The sequence below is a fragment of the Tupaia chinensis genome, unplaced genomic scaffold, assembly GCF_000334495.1.
Source record: "Tupaia chinensis unplaced genomic scaffold, TupChi_1.0 Scaffold000597_1, whole genome shotgun sequence".
Lineage (NCBI taxonomy): Eukaryota > Metazoa > Chordata > Mammalia > Scandentia > Tupaiidae > Tupaia > Tupaia belangeri.
The window spans coordinates 7,249,811-7,277,365 of NW_006160114.1; the positions used below are offsets into that span (position 1 = coordinate 7,249,811).

General features: G+C 36.0%; 1 protein-coding gene across 3 annotated transcripts in view; it reads left to right on the top strand.

Annotated features, from left to right (window-relative positions):
- NBEA (neurobeachin) overlaps positions 1-27,555 on the top strand; it is a 615,556-nt gene that overhangs the window by 334,718 nt on the left and 253,283 nt on the right. For 2 of the 3 annotated variants that reach the window (XM_014591555.2, XM_014591556.2), the window contains one exon: positions 12,692-12,835. In XM_014591555.2, coding sequence (XP_014447041.1) covers positions 12,692-12,835 — 144 coding nt within the window. Of the gene's footprint in view, positions 1-12,691; positions 12,836-16,899; positions 16,933-27,555 lie in introns of all 3 variants that reach the window. The other variant, XM_014591554.2, reaches the window with a different exon arrangement.

The following is a 27,555-nucleotide window of genomic DNA, read 5'->3' on the forward strand; positions in this document are numbered from 1 at the left end:
GTATTATATGAATGCTAAGTGACAAATTATGCTTAAAAATACATTTTATAGATAAGCATTTTCATATCACTAAATGTTCTAACAAGCCACCCATTTTTATGTTAATGATTTAGATTTTAGACTTAAACAGATTTAGATGAATCAAGTAACTTCATTAATTTAACAGCACTTATTCAATAGCTTCCACGTGCCATGTGTGTAAGAGATGCTAGATTCAGAGATTGAGACGGTTTCACCCACCTGACAGGACATAGTTTAGTGTAGTGTTCTCAAATAAGGTAGAGGTGGGGTGTGCTACTAACATCAAGAGACCAAGAATGCTGCTAAAATATCCTAATGTACATGGAACAGCTCCTAACAATGACAAGGCCCAAAATCCAGCCCATAGGACCAAAGCTAGATTTAGTGAAAAGAAATAAACACTTATCATGGAGGTAGGCAGTAATTTCTAAGGAGCGCAGGGACACAGTGACTCACTGAGCCGACTAGGTTACAGTAGGCTTCTTAAATGAATTGCCTGAAGAGGAGATGAATTTACCAGGTGAGCAGGGGAACAAGGGCAGAGGTGATAAAGAAATTAACAAGGCATGGAGATATAAAGGGGTCCAACTTACTCTTGAATGGTCTCAATGTTTTGCACTTGATGACAGTTCACTTTGAAAAGGTTTGATAAAGTATTTTTATTTTAGATATTTCTAGTCTCTGATAAGACAAAATAAAACATTTGGGGCCAGCAGTTAGTGTAACGGCTATGTCGCTGAACTCCCACGTAGTAAAACGCAGTTCAAGTCCCAGACCTGGTGGCTTAAACTCACACGGTCGCATGTGCATGCATGTCCAAGATCACGGGAGGAGAACGAAGGAGAAGGGATTGCGGTGTGACCATCCCCCCGAGGGGTGATTTCTCACTTTCTGTCTCTATCTCTGTCTTTCTGGCCAGCGCATGTGCCCTATAGCAAAAAACTCTCAAAAAAATTAATAAATAATAAATAAAAATAAAACATTTGAGGACAGAAGTCAGATCTTCTTTTTTTATTTTTTTAATTTCATTTTCTTTTACACGTTCAACCACATTATTTAGCTTACAAAGCGAATATTTCAACAGGTGAACATTTCTCCCAAGTTCAGTTAATAAAACTATAAAATATCTTCAACAGATAATACCACATTTCTTTGTCCCATCATTGCTTTGCCTCCCTATTTTTCTTCTAAATGTCCTTCCTTAGACCCTCCTCTTTCACACACACTATCTTCTTTCTCTTCCATTTGGAGCATCCACATTAATACAATCCTATGTGCTTATTGCTTAGATGATAATCTTTTTAATTGATAATTGATTAATTCCAAGGTTTACAGACAGTATTTTAAACATACCATTCATCGCTTTGGGTAGCAGGGCTAAAGGATGGGTTTTTCCATGGACTTAGTACATAAGTATGATATTTTCAAATGCTGAAATTTTTTTATGTTTATACTTTCTTTCTACGTAAGCATCAAAGGATGTTAAAGATAAGGCACTGACTAAATTGTATCAATGGACTTATTCCTGAATGGCATGAAATTAATTTAGATCACTGTAACCTCATCTTTATCTTTACTGATTTTTACAAGAATAAATAATTGCACATAATTGCTTCACATATAATTACAGTATTCTTTGATAAATATTTCTATCAAAATATATTTTAAATAGCATAGGTACTCACTGAAGAAATATATTCTAGCTGAATTCGAAAGAATGAATGGAAATCAGGGCCAGCAAGTGTCATGGTAGTGAAGGTGCTAGACTTGCACATGGCCAGCCATGGTTCAAGTGCTGACCCTGTGTCTTGAAAATCACGTTGGGCGTGTGTACGTGCATGCACAAAGTCTCAAAGGGAGAATGGAGAAGGGATTTTGATGTGACCATCCCCCCTGAGGGGGGTTGATTTCTCATTTTCTCTCTCTCTGTCTCTCTCTAGTGAGGGCACACACCCTAAGGCAAAAACCTACAAAATAAATAAATGGGAATCTCCCCAAACACCAGTGAGTAGTAGGATAGCATTGTGGAGAGAGGGACCACACAACACAGCATGATGTATGCAAAGAATGGAGAATGGGCTGTAGGACAGAACACTGCGTACTGTGGGAGAATAACGTGAAGATAAAGCAGAATGGGAAGGTAGAAGCCATGCTGTAAACGAGTTGTCAGTAGACCACCATTAAAAGATTTATGACTGGGAAAATGACGCACCATAGAAATTAGGTGACATGCTAAATAATAAATGGTAGATAGAGCTAAAATTCATCCCAAATACTGCTCTTACCCTAGAGTGTGCTGACATAAACACAGCTGGAATTTTCTTAAGTACAAGGGCACTATTAAACAGTTCCCACTGTATAGTTTACATGCTAATTTTTGGCTGACTCTTCTAGCCTAGCATCCATAAGAATGCATCCATGCAGGTGAACTTAGATGTATATTTCATGTCATAGATAAATACATATTGTAAATGTTTTTGGTGCTTTTAAATAACTTATATTAACACCATTTCTTAGTTTTTTTTTTTTTTTAATCATTAAAAAGAAATTTTGGGGGGCCAGCAGGGGGCATGGTGGTTAAGGCACTGGACTCCCACATGCCTGATGGTGGTTCAAGTCTGGGATCTGGCAGCTTTCTTTTTCTTTCCCTTTCTATCTCTCTCACTCTCTGGTCAAATTAAAAAATAGTAATAAATAAAATAAATAATTATTTTTTTAAAAATTGTGAGTTACCTTTCTTCCATGTTGCTTACCTATTCAAAACATTGCCTACCCTCATTTCCCATAATCACATACTTTTTAAATAAATTGTCCATATTGAAATTGTTGGCAGGCTTTAAAAGGAAAACTAAAGTGGGGCCAACAAGGAGGTTAAGGCAGCTGGGTCCCACAAGGCCTATTGCATGTTGAGTCCTGAATTTAGCAGCTTGAAAATCAGGCTGGGTGCATGTGCATGCATTTCCAAAACCCCAAAAGAATAGAGGAGAAGAGATTGTGGTTGGCCTTCCTTCCTGTGTGTGTATGGGGGGGCGGGAGGGAGATGATTTCTCTCTCTTGCTTGCTCACTCTGACAAGCTCAAACATCCTATAGCAAACTAAAAAAAGAAAAAAGAAAAAGGAAAAGAAAAGAAAAGAAACAAAGTGTCACTATTGAGATTAATGCCACCCACTGCTCAAGGGTCTTCCTGCCATCAGAAATTTTCTGGCTTGCTTTCTGCTACTCCTCTGCCTCCTACCCCACTTAGGCACATAATTCTTGCCTTCCTCCCTGCCTCCTCCCCTTCCTTTCTCTTTTCCTTTCTTCCTTCTCCAAAAGAACCATATACTCATTGTAGGAATTCTAAAAATGCCAAAATAAAGTTTAAAGGAGTGTAAATCACCCATACCATCCATGTAAAGATAGTTGTCTTTACCATCTTGAGGTACTTTATTTCATGTTCATCTTTTTCTGTGCATATTTTATCAGAGACCAAACACTCTGCAGTGTACTCTAACTGTCACAGACATGAATAATGCATCATCTCTGCTCTTTTGATATTTAGAGGGTCCCAAACTGGCCCAAATTTTCTGTATGTTTTTCCTCAAGTAAAATGTGCTGTGTGATTTTTAATATAATGAAATTATATTTTAAATAATTAAAACTCACCCTGACTTGATGGGTAATCAAAATCCTACCATATAATATCCAGTCTACAATGTGGAGATATTCTACATTTAACATCATGTATAATCTTAAAATATGGTTTATCGAATTTCCCTTAAAAAGCAAGAATGCAGTTTTCTTCTTTGACTCTATTAAGAAGATTATTAAGTTAACATTTCATACCTATATAGTGCTCCACATAAATTCAATAATATTTTCCTGCACCCTTTTAATTGCATTTTTCTGTTTAAAAATGCCGTTTATGAATATCCCCTTTGTTGGTCTGCTCTAAGAAATACTGCTTACATATGAATATTTTGAATTAGGAATAAATGAAATTCCGTTTCTGCTGTCAGAACCAAATTGTAAAAATGCATTGCATGTCTTTGAAAATCAGTACACTCTATTAGCAGGCCTGTCAATATAAAAAGTGCATTCCATTTCCACCTCTTGCTCTAATAACCTTTTCTGTGTTACTCTGAGGCAGTTCACATAATCAGAGTATATTGTCAGCTTACTGGAGTTGGGGAAGCATGAAATGAAAATCACGTTAATATTGATCCAATTCTTTTACTTGCAAGTGTCCTTGATGTCCTTTTCCACTGAGCAATAACTGTTGGTGTTAGGTAGCCATTTTCTTCTCTTTTTTCTCTTTTCTCATTTCCAGGAAACTGTTTACAAGCATAATTAATCTGAATAAAAATTTAACACTCAGAATAGTTTCTATGAACATTTCATCTTAATTAAGTCCCGAATTGCTAATGCTACATGTTTACTATTCCACTGTAATGTTTCCCTCCAGCTTTTCAGAGAACAGACTACTTAAATATACAATGCTTATGTCTAGTTCAAAACAAACACAAGGCTGTACAAGTTTTCTTGTGGTAAAAACACAAAAGATACTGTATTCCAATTGCGCATGATCTAATGAGGTGCTAAATGTAGCATGAGGGTCATTAGTTACTGATTCCAGTTAGGATTACCATTTTGAATCATGTTCACTTTAAATTTGAGGCTAATAGCTTAGTTTTTTTTAATTTTATGGTAGTATAGATAGTATCTGTTTTGGATTATCCAATATATTCTCTGTCAAAAAATGAATTGAACCGGGAGTTATTAGATCCAATTCAGACAGAGATATCCACAAGTAAAAAAGGAGGAGTTTGATATCTCAACTGTCCAGATTTTATATCTGAATTTATTAAGTTTGCTCAATAATTACTCAGATTTTTACTTAAAGTGTTATTTGAAATAGCAAATAGAAATGAAATTCTCTTTCATTTATGGAAATTCTTGCTTTTATAAAATGATTTTGTATTGATTAAGTGAGGCTCTTGACTCAGCATCAGATATAAAAGGGGATAAAAAAGGCTTGAGATTTCTAGGCATTCTTTCTAATGTAGTGTTTTTAAATCACTAATAGTTTTATTGTTGAAATTTTTTTACTAAAAGGTCTGTTTTCTTTTTAAAAAAATGCTATTCTATAAAGAAAATAATCTATCTCTTATTTTTCAAGAGAAAAGTAGTCTTTTATATTATCATTATTTATGTTTTTAAGGAAGGAAATACTGTGTCGATGCTATAAGGTTGAACACAAAATTAAATTTTGAATTTAAATGATTTACAAAGAAAATTATTTATTTAATAGTAAGTGGCTGTTATGGAAAATTGTATTCTATGTATCTCTTACTTTTATCTCACAGACAGACTAAGGTCAACATGAAATGTTTTGAGCACTAGGTTTTTCAGTGTGATAGAAAGCATTCTTTCATTCTTCTTTGAAATGTTAAAAATTGTAAACTATTCAAAAATAGATTGGTCTGTACCTAGTATTGTACGAGATCATGTCACCATAGCTAATGTAATTAGCTGAGAGGTATATTTATCTTAAAGTCTTTTCCTTTGGTGGAAATTAAATAATATCTCTTAGAATTACTAAAAGCATTCGTCTGTAAAGATATTTGCTGTTTTGACTTCAGTTTTAATGAGAAGAAGTCATCTTTATTTTAATATTTACTGAAGTCTTTCTGTCATTAATGCTTTTACAAGAAACTTTTTAGGTTTGAAAATTAATTGCAGCATTTTATCTTACTTTTACAGCAGTAGATTTTGTCACGACACATTGAGCAAGCTGAAAATATCGCAAAGTGGTATATATTGAAAAGAATTTCTTCTTCGTAAGCGAATGCCATATTGAGTAACTGATTTTCAGATGTTTAGAAACATTAGCATTTCCTGATAATGCAGTTAGGTAAAATTAAAATGAGACTAAATTTTCATTCTACTAATCTCCCCAAAGATGGAAAAGAAGTGTACATTAAAGGCATTATCTTTTGTTGAGAAAGCAGAAATTCTCTTCCTTCAAATATTCGCTAAACCTATTAATATTTTTAAATATCTATGTACAAAATTGGAAAAGCATATCAAATACATTAATGTGTATGTGACTTTATTTAACAATATTTTTACATTAATAAAATAATAATTGGGGGAAACCGTTTTTAAGTATAAGCAGTTTACATTCCATTCAGTTTTAAAAGCACTTCGTAGCAAGTTCTACGTGCTCTCCTTCCTGTATTCAGGGAGAATCCAATCTAGTGGAAGAAGTAAAGGTTCATATTACATTGTACTGAATATAAACAGTGTTGTGAATCACAGTGAAAGGAAGATTAATTCTAACTGAAAGAAAGAAATCCACCATTTGATGAATATCTGATGTTGGTTAGGCACTGTGTTAAGACCTTAAATTCATATTTTATTTTATTTGAGCATATAATCCTCATATTAGCTTGCTTTTTTATTACATAAATCTTACAACATTCTTATAACCAATAAAGCATTGAATCTGTTATTATGTAGTTTTTAATTATGTGCTCAGTATACTTTTCTTAATATTCTCTTATTATATTTTTCTACCTGTGCTAGCCCTGTAGCACAGTGTTTATGCGTTGCATTGAGGAAGCCAGATCCCATATGGCCAGCCCATGGACTTGAAAACGTATGCACGCACACATGCACATGCACACACCCTACACCTACATGTCCAGGATCAAACAAGATCTAGAACTGAAGGAAAAGGGATTGTGGAATGACCAAGCCCAGTGTGTGTCTGTATGTGTGTGTGGGGGGGGATTCTTTCTCTCTCTCTCATGTACATACATGCCCTTCCCTGTTCTCCAAAAATAACTGTTCTGTCTTCCTCATTTTATCAAGCATTTTTGAAAGCTTAGTATGTAAATAATCTTTCTATTTCTCAAGTATAATAACATCTGTTGTCTCACTGTAAATTAGCAATAATCCTATGAGCCTTAGGTGGAAAAATAACTTACTATAGCTCTTTTACAGTTTGGAAAAACAAATTTAGGAGATGGATCTGGATTTTTTTTTTAAAAAAAAGGGGTTTTTGCCTTAGGGCACATACACTCACTGGAAAGAGAGAGAGACAGAGACAAAGATAGTGAGAGGGAAAGTGAGATATCACTCCCCAGGGGAGATGGCCATGACACAATCCCTTTTCCTCCATTCTCCTCTTGGGATCTTGGGGATGTGTGCACACATGCCAGGAGTGATTTCCTAGCCACCAAGTATGACTCAAACCGTGGTTGGCCATGCAGGAGTCCAGTGTTAGCACAGTGTTTATGCGTTGCATTGAGGAAGCCAGATCCCATATGGCCAGCCCATGGACTTGAAAACGTATGCACGCACACATGCACATGCACACACCCTACACCTACATGTCCAGGATCAAACAAGATCTAGAACTGAAGGAAAAGGGATTGTGGAATGACCAAGCCCAGTGTGTGTCTGTATGTGTGTGTGGGGGGGGATTCTTTCTCTCTCTCTCATGTACATACATGCCCTTCCCTGTTCTCCAAAAATAACTGTTCTGTCTTCCTCATTTTATCAAGCATTTTTGAAAGCTTAGTATGTAAATAATCTTTCTATTTCTCAAGTATAATAACATCTGTTGTCTCACTGTAAATTAGCAATAATCCTATGAGCCTTAGGTGGAAAAATAACTTACTATAGCTCTTTTACAGTTTGGAAAAACAAATTTAGGAGATGGATCTGGATTTTTTTTTTAAAAAAAAGGGGTTTTTGCCTTAGGGCACATACACTCACTGGAAAGAGAGAGAGACAGAGACAAAGATAGTGAGAGGGAAAGTGAGATATCACTCCCCAGGGGAGATGGCCATGACACAATCCCTTTTCCTCCATTCTCCTCTTGGGATCTTGGGGATGTGTGCACACATGCCAGGAGTGATTTCCTAGCCACCAAGTATGACTCAAACCGTGGTTGGCCATGCAGGAGTCCAGTGTTGTAACCACTAGGCCATCTGCTGGTCTCCAGATCTAGATTTATTAAAAAAAATAGGTTTCTAAAGAATATTGGTAGAGACAATAAAATAAAAATGGCAAAGCACATACTCCAACTTCCTCTTTATAAAGAAGCTATACAGGACATTAAAAGGAAAAGTAACTTAAGTGCGTATGTGACAATTAATAGGTGAATTGTGTTGTTTTCATGTGCTTACTCAACAAACATTTATTGTCATTTTATTCAGCTCTTTACACACTGGAAATTAAATTTCAATGAGAGAATCCCTAAATAAAAGATTCCAACATGCACAGTGATTATACATCATGACTTATTTCTAAGATACAAAGGCTATATAGAAAAGTGAGCAGTAAGCAAAACTGAATCTTAGAAAACAAGGCAGCTAAGAGAACTCTTCGTAGAAGAAATTACATATGTCAGACTTACAGGTCAGAGATGGTGTGGCCCGTTTGGGAACAAAAACATATTATTCTTGGGGACTGTGAGGTGCAAAAGTAAATTAGTGAAGTTAAATAGGCATGGGCTAGGTCATGAGCCATAGACCATGTATTTAAATTGTACCACTAAAGTAGCATGGAAAAAGTATTCTTATATAGTTGATATATATAGAATAAATAGATACATGTACATACACACATATACAGAGATATCAATAAAAGTTCCTAATAAATGACAGGTTACAGCAGTCCCACACTCATGTTATTATAAATAATAATAGCATAAGACTGATAAGAAACTGATGATATGCTAAAACGGGCATATTATAGGTTTATGTCTTTTTGTACATTATCTTTATGTATATGATTTATGACTTGTTTCGTGCTATAAATTTCTTTTTTTCATTAGTACAGATGCTTTAAGGCTGACTATAGGAGAAATTCCCTAAACAGAAATGAACTACTGTGTAGTTTTTTCCATCACTTTAATTGTTTATATTTATCAATTGAAAAGAATATAATAAGCAAATGGACTATCTTCTTTACCTTGATCATTTGAACATTCCAGATAGACATATTCTGGTATTCTGATAAGCTTATAGCTCCAATTTGTCATTTCTATATTTTAACTTTTGCTTATTTAAAATAACAATAAAGCTGCTTAAATTATAATTAATATAGTAGTAACAATAATACTAGAATATAGTAATAAATAGAAATATTTTAGTTCTTCTCTTACTTTATTTTAAAATATCTTTGCTCACTTTGATCTATGGTTAAGAGAAATTATATGAAAGGAATTTATTTATATTATATACATTAAGTCTGTATAGAATGTTTTCTTGTATTTATTTGTAATATGCTATAGGAAATAACAAGCATAATTTTGGATTTGGTGTCATCTATAATTTGGTGCCACGTCTTTCTTTTGAAACTTTTGAATTTTGTGACATTTTAATGTTTTCATCGAAAAAAAGTGTGTATATCGTATCAAGCTTTACACACAATTCACATTTTTAAATCTCAAGCATTCTGGTGGTTGTGGTACTTGCTTGTTAATTTCTTGATGAATGGCTAAAGAGGCCAGAAGTGCACTTGTCCAATGTGTCTTCTGAAGATAGATGATCTCAAATAAATTCTCTTCCCAATCACATTTTGATTTGTTGGGTGTTAAACCAATTTTTCTAAGGACAGTGTTTATAAGCCTTGTAATGAGACAGCCCTTTGAGACCTTACCTCTTTTTGCTTGTAATTTTGATGAATGAAACTCTAATTCATAAAGGATATTGTGATTGAAAAGCACCTTTAGATCTTGTACACTTTAATTTAGATAAATGTTTGGTGTAGTACCATAAAATCAGGAAGTTTACTGAGCTGCAAACTGATAACACTTAACAGCAGTGCTAAGCTCAGTGTGCTGATATGCATTAGTTACTATATAGCTTTTACAGTCATGATTGTTTTACTACTTCAAAACTAGAGGACATAAAGTAGAAAGTTTGATATACATTTCAGAGTTTACCTTCCTTCTACTACATTTCCTATATTGGAAGATTTTTGTTTTGGTAGCATAGGTGTAATAGAAAGCTTTTTTTCTTTTATTTTCTTTTTCCTGACAAAACAGATTACACATGATTGTGATATAAGGGAAAACTTATTTTATTAGGCTCACACTTAAAAGACCTTAATTACTTTTATTTAAAGAACCAAGTTGTTTTTCATGTAAATGCATAAATTCTTGCATTCACTCATACCAGAGGCACCTTACTAAAAGATATCCTGGGAACTTCAGATTTAGAAATGTTCAGATGTGGTCCAGCCACAGTGGTGCTGCTAAGATCCTGTCTTCGCCACGCTGGGAACTCATGGAGGACCGGATCTAATTCTTGGTCCAACCTAAAGGCCAGGTACAGCAGCAGGTGCTTGTGATCCCAACAATTTAGGGAGGCTGAGACAAGATCATGAGCTTGGAGGAGGGGACAGAGGGAAGAAGGAAAGAAGGAACTGTTGTCTCAGTCCTTTCATTCATTTAGGATTTGTAAGGGTTTGCTCTGTGCCAGAGAGCGTGCCAAATACTGAGACAACAAAGACAAAAAGCATCTTTACTCTCCAGGAACTTCTGGGCCATTGTGGAGCTAAATATGCAAACATTTTTAACATCTATTACTACTAGGAGCAGGATTTTTGAGATGCAATTGAATCTTCAGAGCCAGAGCCCATAAATCTACCTTAAGAAATTAGAGAAGGGAATGGACTAGAGGGAAGGGGTGTTAAACTTGAGCATGGGCTCAGCAAGTGCTTGTGGTACACCTGCTAGGTGTAGCACTGAGGCCACAGGAATGATGCTGTAGCCCAGTGGAGAGGACAGACACATGAGAGAAGCACCAATATACTGTGGTTACATTCTTTGTAAACCGAGAGTAGAGATGTAGGGTCAGTTAGGAAAGGCACCTGGAGGAATTAATTTTGAAAGGCACGTAGGAATTAGCCAGACAAAAAAAAGGAAGGAGGGAACATAATATACAGAAGGAATAACATTAACACAGGTAAGGAAATATGAGCAAACATGATATATCACAGGAGCTATAAATGGTCCAAAGTTGGGGAGGCAGGAGTGGTGAAAGCTAACATGAAACTGCTGATGAGAGTTTCAGACGCCTTGGTCAGCCTTGGAGTTTCAGTTTTATCCTGTAGTATAGGTCTTGCATTGAGTGTTGATTCTGAATAGTTAATAAGCAATATTAAGCAGGAAAATATCCTCAATTTATTTTGTTATGTATTATATGAGTATATTGTGACATGTGGAATGTATGTTTTGTTCCTCTTTTTTAACTTTTCCTTGAGATTATTTGTTCATATTTTAGCACACAGAATTGGCTTAGAGTCACAAAACATGTATACAAGATAATAGGCAAAATAAGAAAAAGACTTAACACTGATTTGTAGTGCAAGCTTTATAGCAAGTAGATGCACTTCAGAGAAAATGGTGGCGCAAACATCCAGTAATGGATTGTTGGAAGTCCTGTGGCACAGGTCTGGAGGACTTGACCAAAAGCATTATCAATTGTAACTGGAGAGAATTTTGACCGGAGGCATGACAAGCTTTGGAAAGCAGCTGTCTAGGTACACATATGACCACATCATCTAGACCTGTAATACACCACCGTATAGGACTGATTTCTTAGGCTCTCATTTCTAGATTTGTACCACCATACCACAAGAGATGTGAGGGTGTTTTCCCAGTTAATGCTGCTCCTTGATGCCTATATCCTAACACTGTAGCTAGAACAAGTAAACTGCAGTGTTTTTTTCCAAAGTGTATTTAAACTTAAAGTGAATGTAAAATAGTATTTCTTTGTAAGTACTATATGTGTGTGTGTGTATGTGTGTGTGTGTGTGTGTGTGTGTGTGTGTGTGTGTGTGTAGGTATATATGTAAGATTTGCTTGTAATTCACATAATTTTGGGTCCACTGCCACCTACCAAAGCTGGTGTTTCAGTAGAAACATGAGAAATATTTGTTAAGCATCAACTCCATGAAGGATTCAAACATATCCATTTCTAATTTTTACATCGAATTACATTAATGCCAAGTCGAATTTGGCTATATTTTGATTTTTGTTTTAATGTTTTCCTAAATGTTATTTTATGCAGCAAAACAATGATATAATTTTATAAAACTGGTATTTGTTTCATTAACCGCTAAACAAAAAAGATGCTTTGAAGTTGGTCTATGTGTCTGTTATTACTATCATTACTCCCCCTTGTGTAGCTTCCCAGTCACTCTTTCTCTCAGATGCGAATGCTTTCTTGTTTTCTTTATACCTATCTCATCTGCTTTCAAAAATGACCTGATTCATTGATTAGCTGATTTATATAAATGTATATTTGCATAAAATTTTGTAATTTTATGGATCAGAAAACCAAGTTTAGCATAAGGTATAGATTTTTGTAAAACATGCACCAAGTAGAGTCATAAAACATGGGTTATAGAGTCCTTTCTCTACCACCACCCAGCTCCTAGATTCCCAAGGCTTATAGATTTTTTTGTTTCCTCATCTGTAAAATATGGGTAGGCAGTTATACCCACCTCTATAATCTTTCTCACATAATACCAAAGAAGATAAAAGTGTTCTGTGATTGTACATTAATATGCAAATGCAACATATAATATGAAAGTAATCAGTTATTTCTAATGCCAAACGCAAAAGAAATCAAAATGACCGAGTTACTGTGTTTTGTTTTTCTTTAGGCACTGAAGAAGATGTAGTAAAGTCAAAGAAAACATTCAGAAGTCAAGCAATAGTGAACCAGAATGCAGAAACAGAACTTATGTTGGAAGGAGATGACGATGCAGTCAGTCTGCTACAGGAGAAAGAAATCGACAATCTTGCAGGTAACTTTCACAACATTTTTCTTCAGTTTTTTTTGTAATAAAAAGTTACTGAATTTAAAATTTCTCTCTAGTGATAGATGTGCCTGTGGTTGTAACAAAGGTCCATCATGTGAATAGTAATAGTTTATCTTATTTCTAATTTTGTAGAGAGAAATTGAAACAAATATGTGTTTTACTGAATAGCAGCAACTTTTATGTATGTAATGAAGAGTAGCTTTTTGTACAAAACAAATAAAATATAGCGTAAGTTGTTTACGTTTAACTTCTGGTATCAGTGGGAGGTGGTACAGGATGATAGATCCATTGACTAGTGTCTGTTTCTAACATACTAATAGCCATGAAGAAAAGCCCCTTCAGCCAGGTGAGGAGTTTACGATCTACTCCCCACTGCCACTTTTGGGAAGATCCCTTCTGACTAGTGATTTGTTCTCTAGCCTCACAGGGCTATTCCCCCAGCAGACTTCTTTTCCCTACCCACCCTCAGTTTCACTTTGTCCTATTATTGTTCTGAGGTCAAGGACAGTATGTGCTTGACGATATCAAGTCTAGATTTCTTAGGGTATTGATCTATAATCATTTTTTGGTTTTAAACCAGTTTGAGAATCTGATGGAGTCGGGTGAGGATTGCACATAAATTTTATGCAGAATTTCAGAGCTTTTACTGACTCCTGGAAACCAGTCCATGGTGTCATATCCTAGATCTCAAGTTGAAGATTCCTGCTATAGAATCTCAAAAATCATGAACCTTATCCCAGTTCTGTATTTTCAACCCATCCAACACTGATATGGCAAGCAAAATACAGAGGTGAACTTACATTTATCATTCTGTTGGGAAGATTTCACTTCTGTTTCCAGAAAAGTACCTGGTTTGGCTTTATGAAAACCTTCACTGATGTATTTCGCCAGTTAGAGCTTTCTCTTTTTACCAACGAAAAGGTGTTACTGTCAATTGCACACTGGAAATGGCACAGCATTCTCCCTCTTTTAGATTAAGAAAATGTTAATAAATTTATCCTAATATCAGTTCCTGGATATGCCTATGTTAGCAACACTTCTGTGTATGAAAATATTTTTACTATTTAAAAATAACCTTAAGCCTATCACCAAATGGTTGTCTCAAATTCATAAGTAATGTTCAAGTTTTGGTCTTATTTTCATGGTTTGTTTGCTTTAATAGCTCAGAAATTTTATAGAAAACCATTTGGAAATTTAAGCCAATGAAGTCCATTGATTCTATTTGCCCATGGCTGTTTTCTCTTTTCCTGGTCTCATTCTTTATCTTAAAGTACATAGGCAATTCACAAACGTTATTCCTGATCTTTTTACATGATAATGTCTTGCCTTTCCTCATTCATATCCACTAACAGATATGTTTAATAATTGTACAGTTTAGTTTGGACACTGGTTCTGTGTTGCCATTAAAAATAATTAGTTAATACAAATTTATCTAGTTCCTTAAATTGTAAGATCTACCTAGTAATGCTAATATCACATCTCAACAGAAACTAATAACCCCTTTTTAATTATCTTCTGAAATTGTAGCTAATAATTAATACTAATTATGCTTATAAACAAAGTTCCCACAACAGTCAGTTTGAACACCTAAAGAAAAATGAAAGTATGCTTGAAAGAAATTATTTCAAATTAAACTGTGTGACTCCTGATCAATTCACTCTGTCAAGACTCCTCTAACTTCTGTGTCTTAACAGATTTTTCTTTGAGCAGTTCTGCTCCTATCCATGTCCCCTGGGACTCTTCTTCAGTATACTTATGTCTAAAGAACCTTACAAATCAGAATGTCCTTAAAGATTCCTCCTCTGCCTAGTCTGTAGAGTTCATTTTTAAAATAGCAGTCTACAAACGCTACTTTGAACCTTGAATTAAATGTAAAGTAAATGGGAGATGGATTCATTGTCCAAAGACACCTTTAACAGGGTCTCGCCATGTCAGAATGTCTCCACATTCCCCCAGTTAATCAAGAGTATGGCACTCCTGGCATACTCAGGTCAACCCAGGCTCAAACCTGGGGCCTTTTCACATGGCTCCGGTATCATGCAGCAGTGACCAGCCACCTGCACCACCACAACTGGGCCAGGGATAGATGTTTTATAAAGAGAGACGTGGAAGTCACAGTCATAGTATGCATAATATATAGGAATATATAGATTCATTTTGTAAACCAGAAGCCTATTGATTAATGTAGCTGGAATTGTATTGATCATGGTTAGTAAGTAGGGGCCAGCTGGTTGGCATGGAGGTTAAATTGCTGCACCCCACATGACTGGCTATGCAGTTTGAGTCTCGGACCTGGAGACTTAAAAATCACTCCAGGCACATGTGCATGTGTTCCCAAAATCCTGAGAAGAGAATGAAGGAGAGGGGTTGAGGTGTGACCATTCCCCCTTGGGGGAGGGTAGATTTCCCACTACTTTTTCCCTCTCTCTTTCTCTCTCTGTGTCTCTGTCTCTCTGTGGCTAACACACATGCCCTATATTAAAAACAACCAAATAATTAAGTTTATTTTTAGAACTTAATTATAAACCAGAAACTGTTAACAAATTTCAGACCACATAAATACGTGTTTTTGCTGTTTTAAGAACTAATGACTACAGTGTTATCTTTCTCCGAAATTAAAATTTGCTAAGTAATATCTTTCTTATTCATAATTTATAATTCTAAGTAGCCTGATAGTGTGGACTGCATAAAGAAAATTTTACCATCACAGACCTAGGTTCAAATTAAATTGCAAGAGATCCTAAAATCTATATACAGTATGATTATAATCTCATATTTATTTGATAACTCAGAAATGTCATATAAAATAGCAAGTGCCCATTTTTATTTCTGAGATGAAAAGCGTATTTTTTTATATAACTTGATATGGCTTGTATATTATTAATATAAGAAATAAACCTTCAAAAATATAAAAATAGAGTTCTTAGATTTTATATTGTATGTGAAGGCATGCACCAGTTTTTATAATAGTAACAGTACACCTAAGCCTGATGATTAGCAAAATAAATTTTCGTATTCTTATAAAACCCTCTTTAGCCCACATAGGCACACACATGAAGAGACCAAGTATTATAATTTGTCGATATGCAGTGTGACTTCATAGTCAAGTGAAATTCAAACACAAAAAAGTATGCTAATGAGCAAAGGAAAACAGGGAAAGTGTTCATGCAGTTAGATTGTGTGTTTTAGTTTAAAAGATTGGATCTATTTTTTTCTTTTCTTTTTTTTTTTTGGAGAGGTTTTCCATTTTTGGTTCTAAAAAGTAAGAATAGTATGTTTTCCTAGGACAGTGTCCGGAGGGCTTTGTGTGCAATAACTCATTTAATTAGCCCAGCTCTTTGAGGTGGTGCTGTTATCACCACCAATTTTAGAAATAAGGATACAGGGGCCAGCAGGTGGCGAGTAGTTCAGGCAGTGGACTCCCACCTGGTTAACTGCATTCAAGTCCCAGACATGGTGGCTTGCTGTATCTCTCTCTCTCTCTCTCTTTCTCTCTCTCTCTGATGAGCACATGTGTACTATAGCAAATTAAATAATGATAATAAATAAAATTAAATATTTTAAAATAGAAATAAGAATACAGAGGTCAAGAAAGATAAGTAATTTACATTAGGTTAAGAAGTATATGAAATAATGTATTTCTTTTTAAAAAAATTTTTAACAGTACATTTCTTTAACAATATACAATGGTTCAAACTATAATACACCAAATAGTACATTCAAGTATGTGGGTGGATGTGTGTATGTGTATATATTAAACACTTCAAAAATGATGTAAAAATTATTTCCTTTATTGTAACTCAGTTTTTACACTGGTTCCATACATAATAATTTTAACTTTATTTATCATCTGTACATTGCCTAGAATCATTCTGGTAAGTTTTTAAAAATCTGATAAATAGAATACTTTTAGCACAATTTTACTTAAGTATTGAGTGTTTCTCTTGTTTTCTCCATTTTGTTTGGAGTGTTCGGGTTTTAATAAAGATGAGATGCTCCACAAAGTTCTCTAGCTTTACATGTCATACAATTTTCTGTTTCACTTATAGTTCCCTTTCTTCCCAAGCTGTTCATCTCAAGAGGCAAGTTAAATGTGTGTGATTACTAATCATCCAACTTATCATGTGTCATAGCAAATGGCTAACATGATATAATATAAAAGTATGCCAATCAATAAAGTAATTATTACATTAATAATACCTAACTTAATTTAATTGCTTTTTTAGTTTGTAGTGATTCACCAAAGTGAATTAGTACCGAAGATTTCATATGTGCCTAAAGATTCCAATTTACTAATTATATTTTTACTTAAAACATTGAGATTAATTGGTACAGTTGAGCTGATTTTAATCTGAAATGTCAATTATTTCTTTTAATTTAGAACTTATCTTGGCAAGTTTTACCAATAATTACTAAGTAAAATTTAAGATTAACTCCATGTATATTGACAAGTAAATTATTTAATTCAACTTATAGAAAGAATTGTGTCCCACTGATGAAATATATTTCATTTCTTTTAGCTCTGTCACATATGCCAAGTGACAATAGAAATACTTTCATGATTGGGGACTGGCAGGTGGTATGGTGGTTAAGAGCGCTGGATTCCCACATGGCTGACTGCTATTTGAATCCTGGACCTGGTGGCTTGCTTTCTCACTTTCCCTTTCTCTCTGTGTGTGTCTCTCTCTGGTCAAGTAAAAAAACAAATAGTAATAATAGCAAATAGAATTAAATAAATAAATAAATGTTTAGAAATATTAAAGAAAATAAATACTTTCCACAATAGAATTGGAATTTGTATAGATTCCCTTATTGTTATTTCCAAAGGTTAGTAATTATACCATTTAGGGAATTTCATGTTAATGATGATGATTATCATGATGGTCCATTATGCTTTATTATCAGTTCTGAAAATTGTAAAAATATTTTTTCTTTATACGAATAAGTTTTTATTAGCAATAATCCACCCACCTATTTAATATCCAGTAACTACTTCCCTGGAAACTTTTGTACAGAAAATTTGTTTCACCTGAAATCATTCTTCTCCCATTCCTTCCCCATCAAAAATTGTACCCATTTTTTTTAAGACTTTTACTATAGGGCATGCGCACTTGCAGAGAGACGCAGAGGTTAAGGAACTGGACTCCCACATGGCCAATTGTGGTTCGAGTCCTGGACCTGGAGACTTGGTTTCTCACTTTCCCTCTCTCTGTCTCTCCCTGGTCAAAATAAAAATAAGAGAAAAGGAAAGTGAAAAATCACCCCCTAGAGGAAATGATCATGCCACAATCCCTTCTCCCCTGTTTTTCTCCTGGTATTTTAGGCACACATGCTAATGTGCTTGACATAAGTTTTAAGCCACTGGATGCAGGACTTGAAGTATAGTCGACCATGTGGGAGCCCAGTGCCTTAACTACCACACCATCTGCTGGCCCAAATTGTACCTATTTTTAAATCCCATTTAAAACACTATGGTAATATTTACTGGCCAATGTTATGACCCCCCCCCATAAGATTATTTTGCTAAGACTTCTTTCAAAACTTACACTGAGATGTAAATTCACATATTATATAAATGGCCCATGTACCATGTATAGCCCAGTGATTTTTTACTATGTTCGCAGAGTTAAACAGCCATTGCCACCTCAATTTTAGAATATTTCAACACACCAAAAGGAAATCTTTCACTTTACCTGTCACCTCCAATTTTCCTTTTCCTATAGAGCTACTAACCTTTTTGTTTTTATATTTTTGCCCATCTTTGCATTTCATATGAATGGAATCATGTGTAGTCGTTATGCCTGGCTTCTTTCCCTTAACATGATGTTTTCAAGGTTTATCCATGTTGCAAGTGTGTGTCCTTTGTATGGCAGACATTCCATTGCATGTGTGTACCACAGTTTGTTCACCCTTTTATTAGCTGATGGATACTGGGTGCCTTCACCTTTCGCTGTTGTGATTAATGCTACTATGAACATTTATGCATAAGGTATTATATGAACATATACTTTCATTTCTCTTGAGGGAATACTTAAGAGGGGAATTGTTCAGCCAAATAATAACTCTGTGTTAACTTTCTGAGGAACTGCTAGACTATTTACCAACGTGCCTGCACTGTTTTACATTCCTATCAGTGCTGCATGAGAGTTCAAATTTCTCCACATCCTCCCTAACACCTACCTCTCTTTATTAATAGCCACCACATACCATTTGATTGTATTATTCTTCTTTTAAGTTTATTTACTATTTCTTCCATGAGGAAGAGAGAGATAGGCACCCCATCACAGTCTTGGCACCACCATCCACCCCCGGCCTCAGCCAGCCTAGATCACATGCACACACTCCTGGCATGCATAAGAAGGTTTCAGGCTGGAGCACTAGACCTTCCCATATGGGTTCAGCATTACAGTGCTTTACCTTACCACAGTGGTATCATCCTTAAGATGCTTACCATGCAGGCCTTTTATTGCAAATGTTTTTCTGTATGTTTTCTCCATCATTTTACACCATAGAGTCCTTAACAGCAGCAAGCATAGACTATGTACCTTTGAACCATGAAGAAATCTTCTAACATAATTTCTTGCCCTTAACAGCATCCCAGTGAAAAAATGTATGTTGGCAAAGTAAGCTAGACAGCCAAGATAATTTTCCAGTTAGTTGATATAAAAAACATAAGGCAAAATAAAACTTACCTTAGTTACTGAGACAAAATATTTTGGAATTTGAATTATCAGTTAGCTGCTCATACAACTGAAACATTCAAATAATTGCTTAGTTCATCCCTTGAATTTTCTAGGATGGGAACATCTAAAGTTAAATTAATCTTTGTTCTATCCCCATTTCTACTAAAATTGTGTCATTTTAACTAAATGTCTCTTAAGCTTCTCACTTATTAACATTAAGACTCACTGGTACCTTTAATCAAAAAATATCTCTCTAAACAATAAAATTTGTCTTATGTAATTGGATTATTATAATATTTTTATTAAGAAATAAGAGTATAGGAAAAAGAACATAAGAAGAAGTGTTAGAGTGTAAGAGCTGGATTTTTTTATGTGGGCTTCAGCGTAGTAGATTTATAGTCCTTACACACATTCGCACATACATAACACCCACACAAGGTCAAGAATCTGAAACTCACTTAAAAAAAATGGTGAAAATTAAAAATGAGAAAACTCGGGACAGGAAGATGGCATGGTGTTTAAGGAGCTGGACTCTTACATGGCCAACTGTGATTCGAGTCTTGGACCTGGAGGTTTGCTTTATCACTTTCCCCCTCTCTCTCTCTGTCTCTCTCTGGTCAAATTAAAAATAATAAATTGATTAATTAATTTTAAAAAAAGAATGAGAAAACTTGGACCAGCAGATCGTGTGGATTAAGGTGCTGGACTCCCACATGGCTGACCAAAGTTCTAGTCTTAGACCTGGCAGCTTGATTGCTTTCTTTCTCTCCCTCTCTGTCTCTCTCTCTCTCTGGTTGAATTTAAAAAATAATAACAAATTAAATTAAATTAAGTAAGTAATTATTAAAAAAAAAAAAAAGAAAACTATAGGAAGTAAGAGCTCTATTAGGAGGCCCTTCAAAGTGTCAGTCCACCTCTCTCATGGTGCATGTTGATGCCTATGATAGTTCATGGGTATACTGTCCTCTGTGTAGTGGGCAATATGGTTGCAAACTGTTTCTAGTAAACTGGTCAAATTGTTTCCATTTCCTATAGTCATTGTTCTACTAACTCAAAGCAAAATTACTTATTAAATGGAAAAACAAAAAAAGTAGGAGGGGCCCAGGGGCGTTACTTAGAATTTTTCTTAAGGTTGATCCTTTTTCCATCCCTAAATCTCCTAAATATATTCACTCACTCATTTACCAACTCATGAACATCTCATGAATATCTAGTATGTAAAATGTATTCACAGGCTGTGATAGGCAAAGAATCCTCTGAAGAATTAGCTTTGCTACAGCTACCTCACTACCCCAAAAAAGCAGGAAATTTAGAGCTTATAATTTGTCTTTCCTAATGCATGAAAGTAGAAAACTGAGTTGGTTAGCTATTAATTTGATGTTCTAATTAGGAATATCCAAATACTAGACACAGAGTCTTTTACGTGTAAATTGATGTTACCGACAAACGGAGCCAGAAAGGGGATGAAGTGAAACTTATAGCAATATAGGACAATGGAGAACTCAAGAATCTAGGAAAATAAGATGAAAGGAACAATAGAATCCTACAAGCTAAGAGTTTTTCAGAGGTACATGTGACTTTTTTTAAAAGAAAGTGTGGACAGTTGCTGTTGATTTGCACTCGATGGCAGACACTGGAGGATTGTAAAGTAGAATGCAGGGAGGACAACTGCAGATACTGCAGACAGTATAAGAGATGGTGAGTAATGGCGGGTGGGGAAAAGGGGATCGGAGGGAAAAACATTTCTCAGACACAAAAATGAAAAGTTATCTATTGATGATAATATATCTGGTAATATCTTTGACTAATATGTTCTGCATTCATGCTGGTAAAAAAAATTTTTTTTACACCATAAAGATGTACAGCAATTAAATGTAATAAAAAATTTAAATAAGTATGAACCAAAGACACAGAATAAGGTAAGTACCACAGGAACATGTGCTATATACTGTACGTAGATACAAATGCATTGGCCAGCACAGTCTGCCAAAGCCCTGCTACTCCAAGCAATGCAGTTCCAACGTGGCAAAGGGAGCATTCTGTCTGTGACAGAACTCGTGTTTTTTTTAAAGATTCTCCCATATTTATTTTTATGTAATTTTAGTTACAGAGTCTAAATAGAATTGATTCAATCTGATATTTGTGTTTAGGGGAAAATACCTTTTAAACATTCTGGATTCTCTAAAATACATAGTGCTTAGGACTTTCCCCTTAATTTTTAAACCCATGTGTATTTCAAGGGAAATTTAATCCATATGTCCCTGACTCACTCGCACTTAACTCATCAAAATGTTGTTTAGTAAAAGCTATTTGATGTTGAAAAAGCCTTCTGAGCCTTTATAAGTCTTTTTTTCTCCTCTCTCTCTTTGAATTAGGAAGTTGTTTTGCCAGTCATAAATAGTATACCCGAAGGGTTCACATTCATCTTCAAACACAGAATTCACAAAGCTCTTAGCAATATGAACACATGTCCATTCTTTATAAAAGCTAGCATATTTAAGTTTCTAACTTAATTTTTTTAATCAGTTAAAGAGTTGTAATATAAATAAAAGCTTCACCTTGAATATCTAGCCTTCTTTCCCTCTTTTCATTATTTTCACTAAGGCTACAGGACCATTTTAGAGTCTGCAAATAGTGTACTATATTCATATTTATATATTTCCAGGGTGTATGTCCTCTTCAACCATGAATTCTATAATCTATAAAATTCCATTAAGGTAATCTTGTGACAACATTCCTTCTAACCTGTGCAAATTAAAAATATAATAAGAGGATACAACTATATTAGACCTCAACCACAATTTAAATCATATATAACATTCTTACATCTTCAAAAAATGCATGCATTTTTCTACATACAAATGCATCATGACTTTTCTGATGACTATATATATATATATATATATATATATATATAAACTTGCCATATGACACATGTACTTGTCAGAGGGAAAGTGAGAAAGTAACCCTTGGGGGAGATGGCCACTCCACAATCCCTTCTCCTCCATTTTCCTCTAAGATTTTCAGGCATGTACGCACACATCTCCAGCGCTTTTCTCCAGCTGCCCGTCTGGGACTCAAACCACACCATCAGCCATGTGGGATCCAGCTCCTTCACCGCCTCACCACCTGCTCACCCACATCTTTTCATATTTTAAAGCCATCCTTTTTATGAGCAAATATTCCACAAACCACAGTGGGAAAGTCTAGTCTTTCTAATATTGTTCTAGTTGAAACTCAATTTTGTTTTACATTTTTCTCTATATGAAGAATTTCTCATAAGATAATTTTTCTATAAATGTATAGGCAAACTTAAAAAATAGAGGCAATAAGCAACTCAGCCAACTCACCAGTAGACCATATCTTCCTTGATGCACAAGGATAAGCTTCCATATGCTGTGTTTTAAAAAACTACAGAATATTAATATTAACCACCTACTGAAAATATATGGATCTTTTTCATCACTCTTGGAGGAAAAATCTGAGATAACAAAACCATTTTCTTGTGGCCATTGTATATATTAACAACCTGGAGAGGGAGGAGAAGTAAAGTATTCAGGAAAGAAGCCTGAGTACTTCTTTTAGAATCAGAAGATTACTAACTGCAGTGCTTTATGTTCTTTTATTTCCCAAGTTCTATTCAATTTTTATTTTATTTTAAGTCACTAATAAAACAGTAAGTACAGGGCCAGCTGGTTCCACGGTAGTTAAGGTGGCTGGATCCCGTGGGACCCACTGTGCAGTTCAAGTCCTACCCCCAGTGGCTTGAAAAACAGCCAGGGTGCATGTGCGTGCATGCCTGAAATTCTCAAAGAATTGTGGCGTGGCCATCTCCTCTGGGGGATGGGGGTACTTTCTCTCTCATTCTGACAAGCACATATGCCCTATAGCAAACTAGAAAAAAAGAAAAAACTGAAAATGTAGGCACCATGCTGTTCCAGTTAAGTTTGTATATGAAACAGGAATGCTGAGTACCAGTATTTGACAAAAAGTTGTTTTTTTTTTTTTTTTTTTGGAGAGGTTTTTTCGCTATAGGGCGCGTGCGCTCGCCAGACAGACAGAGACATAGAGACAGAAAGCGAGAAATCACCCCCCAGGGGGGATGGTCACGCCGCAATCCCTTCTCCTCCATTCTCTTCTCGGGATCTTGGGCACGCACGCACACGCGCCTGACATGAGTTTTAAGCCACCGGGTCCGGGACGCGAACCGCAGTCGACTACGTGGGAGTCCAGTGACATAGCCATTACGCTAACCGCTGGTTCCCTCTGACAAAAAGCTTTAAAAACTAAATTTTATATCTGTGATTGGGCTGTAAGGATAAGTCTCCATTCACCAGCCAAAGTTTTCTGGTAGGAAAAAAAAAAAAAGAGCTAGATAAGTAGTAGAGAGGTAAATGTGGGCGCCAGGATGCAGCAGGAGATGAGATTAGCAGTTGTTCTGATTATACTATAGACTAATAACTTTACAGCAAATCTAGGAATAGAAGTTCTACCTTACTGTACGATGTGGAAAGTTAGGTTCAGACTTTAGAGCACTTTTTATGATCATATAATAAGCAGAGAAATGAGCCAAGGTTTAACCCACTTTCCTTTGTCTACAAAAGCTCTGTTCACTCCATTACAATAGTCTTGTTTTTGTTTTATTCCAAATTATAACTCATTGGTGGGTTAACAATTCAATTAAGTGAGTTATTACCAGCAGTATTTTAAATGATATAAAAAAGAAGATAAATTAGAGTAAGAAGTGTAAAAAATCAGTATACATACAATAAGGATAAGAGCTGGAAGGACCTGTTAGGCCCTTATTCTCTCTAATGCTAGATCCTGACTTAACCCAGGTTGGATGTGGTTATCCTAGCAAAACAAATAAAAATATTGAATATCGACTATATGCAAAACATTATGGTGGGTACTTGCAGTAGAAAGACAAACATGATAAAACGCTCCTGCTCTCCAAATTGTTTCAGTCTAGAGCAAGAACAAATAATGAAGAATAAATAAATAAATAACCTATGTATACAAAGGAAACTGAAATAACACAAAACAGGGTCCTTGGATAAGAGATGGATTCTGGAAATCCTTCCCAGAATGGGTATTTCCTTTCTTGCATTTTGAAGAACAAAAGATTTAGAAATATTTAGAGTGGTTGCAGATAGCTGAAAACATCACCTGCTACAACATGACCTTGTATGTGAAGCTACAGTTATTCTAAATTACCTTGTCTAAGGCAGGGGACAGCTGCGGTGGTGCAGCAGTAACACTGCTTTGCAATACCGGGGCCACAGACGAAGGTCCCAGGTTTGTGTCCCGAGGTTTACCTGTGTGCACTTTGTCCACACCGGTGTGTACCTGCGATCTGTGCTGGCTGAGGCTGGAGGTAGGACTGCAGTGTGGAGTCTCCTTTAGGGGTGTCTCTCCCTCCCTCACTCACTTCTTTCCTTTCTTGGAAATAAATAAAAATATACTTTTTTGAATGTCAGAAGCAAGGAGTTTCTGAAGTTGAGACAGACAAAAACTCACTGCAGCCGGGAGCATCATGTTCCTTAAGGAACTTGGGGCTTTTTTTTGTTTTGTTTTTTATTTTTTTTTTTAGAGGTTTTTGTTTGTTTGTTTTTTCCTTAGGGCATGTTTGCTGGAGAGGGAGAAAAACAGTGAGAGGAAAAGTGAAAAATCACTCCCAGGAGGGATGGTGACACCTCAGTCCCTTCTCCTCCATTCTCCCTCCCAGAACCTTGGGCACACACTCACACACTCCTGGTGTAATTTTTAAGCCACCAGGTCAGGAACTCAAACTGCAGTCAGTCATGTAGGAGTCTAGTGACATAACCACTCTACCCTCTGCTGGCCCCAAGGAACTTGGATTTTAACCTAAAACCCATAATGAAACAGTGAGATATTTTAAGCATTACAATAAATAAATAAATAAGATCTTTTTTTTTTTTTTAAATCACCTTGGCCATCGTCTACAATGAGGTTTTGAGGTGCCGAGACTCAAGGTTAGCATGACAGAAGGCTACTGTCCAAATCAGAGGTGATGAGAGCCTGAAATCAATGGGTGGTGGCAGGGCAAAGGAGACAGCTCAAATGGGACAGCTTCAAAAACCAGTGAGAAGGTGGTAAGCAGGGAACTGTGACAATTGCCTGGGTGCCGCGAGTGAGAATCAGTGGAAGGACCTGGGAGAACTGGTATAGAAGCCATTAACTGCGTTCGGGAAAAGGCAGAGGCTATGAGGGAGAAGGAATGAAGATGATTGCTTTAGTTTGACCTGTTGGACCCTAATTTTCAGAAGAATACAAAGATTTCTATACCACATTGAGTTTAAAATTCATAATTAAAACCACTGAGATCACCCATGGAAAATGAGAATATGTAGAGAGAAGAGCAGTTGGACGAAATTAGTTTAAAGGGCTGCCAGTGAAGGAGAGCCCGTAAAGTATACTAAGAAAGTCAGGCAGTAACAGAAGAGAGAATAGGGGCAGTAAAGGGTGTCGTGGTTAAGGCAGTGGACTCCCACATGGCCACTTGCTATTCAAATTACAGCTTGGTGACCTGAAAATCACATGGAGTGCATGCCCAAAATCCCAAAAGGAGAATGGAAGGAAAGGAATTGTGGCATGTCCATTTCCCCTGGGGAGTAATTTCTCACTTTCCCTCTCTCTGTCTCTCTCCAGTGAGCACATGTGCCATATGGTAAAAACCTTTTTTAAAAAGAGAGAGAGAGGGACCAGCAGTTAGCATAATGTCTATGTCGCTGGACTCCCACGTAGGCGACCGTGGTTAGAGTCCCGGACCCGGTGGCTTAAAACTCATGCCGGGTACATGTGTGCGCATGCCCAAGAGCCCAAGAAGAGAATGGAGAAGAAAGGATTGCTGCGTGGCCATTCCCCCGGGGAATGATTTCTTTCTTTTTTTCTTCTCTGGCAAGCATACACACCCTATAGCAAAAATCTCCCTCCAAAACAATTATTATTGTTATGTAGATATATGTGTTTGGAAAATTCTCAGTTTAAAAATAAAGCATTACAAGGCCAGCAGGTGCCATAGTGGTTAGGGCTCTGAAGTCCCTCATGGGACTGACTGAGGTTCATGTCCCAGACCTGGCAGTTTGCTTTCTCACTCTTTAAACTTTTGCTCATTTTGGTGAGCACATGTGCCCTATAGAAAGTTTAAATAATAATAGTAATAAATAAATTAAATTAATAATTTTAAAGAGGTTTTTGCCTTAGTGTACATGCACTCATGGGGTAGGGGAGGCTATGAGTGGGAAAGTGAGATGACCACACTGTCTCCCTTCTCCTCCATTCTCCTCCAGGAATGTTGGGCATGCACATACCACTGCCTGGTGTGAGTTTCAAGCCACTGGGTCCAGGACTTGAACCGTGGTCAACCATGTGGGAGTCTAGCCGTGTAACTGCTACTCCATATACTGGCCCCAAGTAAATAATTCTTTTTAAAAAATAATAAAAATATGAAGTGTTACTGGACTTTTTCTTTTATTCATGATCTTTTCCAAGCCTTTAAAATATTATTTAATGTGTATTTCCAAACACCTTGGCCTAAGCAGAAGATAAGGGCGAAGCCAAAGAAGCAAATAGATCCTCAGAACTAAGATAGAAACTGATCCTTAACAAAAGTAGACACACAGATAAGAACAGCTAGAGGGGACAGCACCAAAAAACCAGAGAGAGAAGGTAACTAGCTTGAAAAGGAACAGATACTTCCTAAAACTAGAGAAAAAGAGGTAAGGATAAATGCAGAGGCAGAAAAATCTTTAGATAAAGGAAGACATCAGGATGAATGACAGGACCAGCTGGTTGTGTGGGGTTAGTGGTTAAGGTGGTTAGATCCCACATGGCTGGCTGTAAGATTCGAGTCCTATACCTGGAAGCTTAAAAAAAAAATCCTGGGGGTGGGGGTGCACTCGCTTGCCCAAAATCTCAGAGAGAGGAGAAAGAACTGCAGAGATTACAGCATGGCCAACCCCCCTGGGGAATGCATTCTCATTCTCTCTCTCTCTCTCT